This window comes from Cupressus sempervirens, chromosome 7 (genome assembly GCF_028749045.1).
Source record: "Cupressus sempervirens isolate cs-2001-9-10 chromosome 7, ASM2874904v1, whole genome shotgun sequence".
NCBI classification, from domain to species: domain Eukaryota; kingdom Viridiplantae; phylum Streptophyta; class Pinopsida; order Cupressales; family Cupressaceae; genus Cupressus; species Cupressus sempervirens.
The window spans coordinates 260805598-260810244 of record NC_143124.1 but is presented as its reverse complement, the minus strand read 5'-3'; the positions used below and the strand labels follow the sequence as shown (position 1 = coordinate 260810244).

The 4647-nt window shown below is 36.3% G+C and overlaps 1 protein-coding gene across 1 annotated transcript; it reads left to right on the top strand.

Moving 5' to 3' along the window:
- Positions 1–2149: 2149 nt before the first annotated feature.
- LOC149546446 (putative UPF0481 protein At3g02645) lies at positions 2150–4313 on the top strand. Its single transcript, XM_089794582.1, has one exon. The coding sequence runs from the start codon at positions 2302–2304 to the stop codon at positions 3775–3777; it is 1476 nt and encodes a 491-aa protein (XP_089650708.1). The 5' UTR covers positions 2150–2301; the 3' UTR covers positions 3778–4313.
- The last annotated feature ends 334 nt before the right edge of the window (positions 4314–4647 follow it).

Genomic DNA, 4647 nt, shown 5'->3' with positions numbered 1-4647 from the left:
TATGACTAAAACTATTGTACCATTCTTATTTAAGTGTTATCCAATGTTGTTATTCTTCAATCCTTTTCATCCCCCTAAATACAAAAATAAATTAAATAGTGGAAATGAGAAGCCCAAACGCAATATTCATTTGTTCAAGCCATGTAGTCTTATAAAAAGTGTGCAACATCTATTGTACATTAGATGCGAGTTTTCAATGTTATTTGTCTACCTAATTATGAAATTATATATAAAAATAGTATTTTTTATGGTATGGATGTATTATCATTTATACACGACTCAAAGAAAAATGTAGTAACATATATACTAGATAGTAATATGTTTGACATAACATTGTTACATTTAGAATATGAATTTTTTTATTGATACTAATATGTGATGAAAGGAGAGAAACAATACATAGCTTGTTGGAAAAATATATTAATAACTTAGTAATCCACTTATAATAAACCATAAAAGAGAAGCTCTTTCAAGTAGATTTTATTTTTCAAAGTACATAATACAAACCATATGGAATTCGTAATCCAAATGTAGAATGCAAGATATTATAAAAATGAAAATTATATACTAATGGATTTAATAACCTAATGAACCATGGCATTATTTTCTTCAAACCTTGTAAAATCAAGGAAGCTATGCAACAAAAAATCTCCATGGGATAATAATATATTTCCACATAATGATCGATTATAGATCTCAAAGTGCATGATTGAGACATGGAAATATCATCAACCATATTAACTAATTGTAAAGGTAATACATTCCTTATTGATAAAAGATTGGATAGTAATATTTGTGTATTGAATCTTTAATTTTTTATTCGAAACAACTCATAAAAATAAATGCACCTTTTCCCTTTTACCATAATTAAATAAATTGAACATTGAATTACTAATACCTTTACTAATTCTTACTTGCAAACCTTCAAAATACCTTTCAAATCTCACTCTTGTGTTTTCTTTTCCTGTAGATTTTAGGAAATTTTTATGTGGGGATTTCATTGATGGTTGTTAGCAAAGATAGAGATTTTTTTGGTAAAAGTTGTATGTATAACATTATTCTATATTTGAACTCACTTTTAAGTCTTGATGTTATTCTTAGAGGAGAGAATCCAATTGTTGAGAGCCATCAAATAATTTTCATATTACTTTTCGATAAAATATTTCATATCTTTGATAATATTGTAGTAATTGTTGTATGCACAAGCATCCTTCTTATATTATTTTGTCATTTATCAACAACTTTGACAAAAATCATAGTGATAAGACATTATATTTAAAAAACTTGTCTTAGAACTTTAATTACAAACACAAATTTTTTTGTAAAAAAAAAAACCCAATTTATGCTTTCACATAAAACTTTTTGAAAAAATCTCAACAATTCTATCCTCAATAATTTTGCTATGCAAGTTCTGTGTAATTTCAGACGGCCTTCAGCATATTTGTTTGGTATTTTGTGTCATATGTTGGAGACTGACCTTTCCTGAACATGTGGACAAAACCCTCCGAGTGTCATTTATGTTGTTCAATTAAGAAATATCAGGTGGGGTAGAAGCAAGTGCAATGTACAAGGCGTAAAATGCAAGTCTGTAATTTAATTTGTGTGCAACACAAGTTTGCTGCCATGTCAAGATTCTCGAGGAAACTAAATCCATTGCGTAGTTCCAAGAAAGTTCGCTCTCTTTATGAGAAGACGAGAGAAGGTGGAAGGAATCGAACACAGAAATTGCCATGAAGACGTCTTTTGGAAACTGAACGCGGAAATTGCCATTATAAAAGGTGGAAGAAACTTCCATGCACTGGCTTCTTCGAAATTATTCTTTACTCTATTGTTTGGTCAAATCTGGGAAGGACCACTCTTAAACATTATAAGTAAGAAAAATAAGTGTTTAACTGTTTAATACCTTTAGTCAAATCAAGTCTATGAAGAAAAATGAGTCAAGTTTAACTGTTTAATACTTTTGGGAAACTGATATGATTGTTGGTGCGTTTGATTCCCTCCACGTACACTGGATATTTCTGCATTTCTTCTTCCAGGCGACTGCCGTATCATTTCCTCAGTATACATGACTTCCACGGGATCTACGCGTTTTTTCGCTCAACTTTCCTCTCCCAAATCCTTTAAGAAAGCTTCAGAGCCCGCTCAAGAGAACGCTCTTAGTGGTTTTTATTTCATTGTATCATGTTACTCATTTCCATTGCATTCACACTTTTTCTTCCAGTGTTTATAGGCATCTTGCTCGAAAGCATACTGCATATTGCACCATTCTGTTGTTGAGCGTTGCAGGAGTGGAGTAAATTAATGGAAATGGGCAGTGGTAGGAGCTATGTCATTCAGGTGGATTATGACATGACAATGAATGAAGAGGATATAGACGATGTAAGCCGGGCTCTCATCTTCCGTGTACCAGAGACACTGCGAGATTCCAACGACCGTTTGTACAATCCACATCTTGTTTCCATCGGCCCTTTTCATTATGGGAAAGAGGAGCTGAAAACCATGGAGAAATCCAAATCTGAGGCAGTTCGAAGGATGCAAAAGAGAATTCAAAGGAAGAATCCTCAAGTTTCTATCCAATCAATTGTTGAAGGTGACATATTGGTCAAGGACAAGGAGATCAGGAAATTCTATGGTGAGAATTTCGCCCAATTTGTTCCCATAAAGTTAGCATGGATGGTCACCAGAGATGCATGTTTTCTTTATGAATTCCTAGTTAATTATGTAGGATCGAGTACCCGAGGCAAGCCTCTTTATGACAGGGAAGTGACAGCATATTCCTGGGCATATGATCCTGTCTTTGATGTCACTTATCAAAATCCGACAAGGGAGAAACTTATGGATGATATACTTCTTTTTGAAAATCAAGTACCTCTCTGGGTTTTGCAGCATCTGCTTCGAGTTCAGCTGGGATCTGCAGAAGAGGCTGACATAAGGCTAGGGGAATTGATGGGTCTGCTGCTGATTCGCACCACTAGACATAAAGTTTTTGTGTGGCATCGTGAGCATCCTTACAACAGATGTTATCATGTCCTAGAGGTAGTCTACCACGGTATGGTGGGCACGAATGTCAGCTCCTACCTGCCAACACCAGAAGAACAACGAATAATGAAGATCCGGCCAGATATGCCACGATTTCTAAAGCTTCCCACAGCAGTGGAATTGACGCGCATTGGAGTGAAGATCTGCCCAGTGTTGCAAAAAGATGTACTAACAATGGAGACTTCTGATCCAGCCCTTACACGAACGAGGCAGCCATCTCATCTAGCCATTCAATTAATAAGGTTTGATAAGGAAACTTCAACACTTTATTTACCTGAATTCAGGATAACTCCCCATTCAGACTCAATAATGAGAAGTATTATTGCAATGGAAGTGAGCATAAAAAGCAAATACCATCCCAGACCAGTGACTCAGTTTGGTATATTTATGGACGAGCTTATAGACACTGAGGAGGATGTTGCGGTGTTAAGGAAGGCAGAGGTGCTTAGCAATTTTCTCGAAAGCAATCAGCAAGTGGCTGAACTTTTTAACTCCCTCACCAAAGGGATTGCTCCTGATCGGTGCTGCAAAGTCATTTATGAGGCCAGAGAGGGATTGTATCTATACACGAGAAGAAAGCACAAGATCTTGTGGAATGAGTTTGTGAGTACTTATTTTTCAAAGCCATGGCAGATTGCTGGCGCCATGGGTGCTATGTTACTACTTCTCATGACTGCAGCACAAGTTGTTTGTTTGTTTGTCAAGTGCAGCTGTTTGTTTCTCAAATGTGGCCACTAGAACTTGTAAAAATATCTCAAGATAACGGGTGCCTAAGAGGATCCCATGTTAATATAGTACTCTATTAGAGATATTTTTATGACAAATCTTGGGAAAATGCATTACTTGGTTCTCCTCCAGCCCCTAATATCATCATTCAATCCTTCAGGCACATTATCCTTAAGCAGATTTGGCGGTTAAGGTGTATTGCTGTCTTTGCTCACACTTTTCATTCGTCTGAGGTTGAGTATTTGATAGCTACTTCAGATTTCTTTCCTATTCTCCTTACTTTCAAAGCCACCGTTCAGACCAATATAGTTCTTAAAAAGTCGCTCGAACATATAAATCATCAGCTTTGTGCTTTTGAAGAAAAGTTTTAAATTCGAGCTAATCACGTTGTCATCAATTAGTCTTGTGCAATATGGTGTTCAAGTCTATGCTTTCAGCCTGGAATACGTACATCTTGGTTGCAACTTCAGTCATGGCTGCTAATACTTTCAAAGAATTGTCGAGAGTGTTGATGGAGATTTGGAAGCAATTGCATTATTCATTTTTAATATTCTCAATGCCAATGTTAACTCAGATGCTCATTTGTTTTAATATAGCTAATGTTGTTATAGCAGTCAGCACTGTATCTGTTGTCAACAGTAGCATTCAACAGTTCATCAATAGCCCTCATGAGCTCTGAGTTATGACCCTCAAAATATTGATCTTCAAATGCACTTAAAGCACCTTGGAGACTCCTTAGTATGGGCTGGCCATGGATAATGCATCGTCTCCGTGGCCGAAGCAAGGGTGTGACTATGGTTCACCCACCCACCTCGAGCTAATGGCACTGACGATTCGATGCCAAGATCAGCGGTTTCAAAGTTACGTTGTGGTGCACCTATG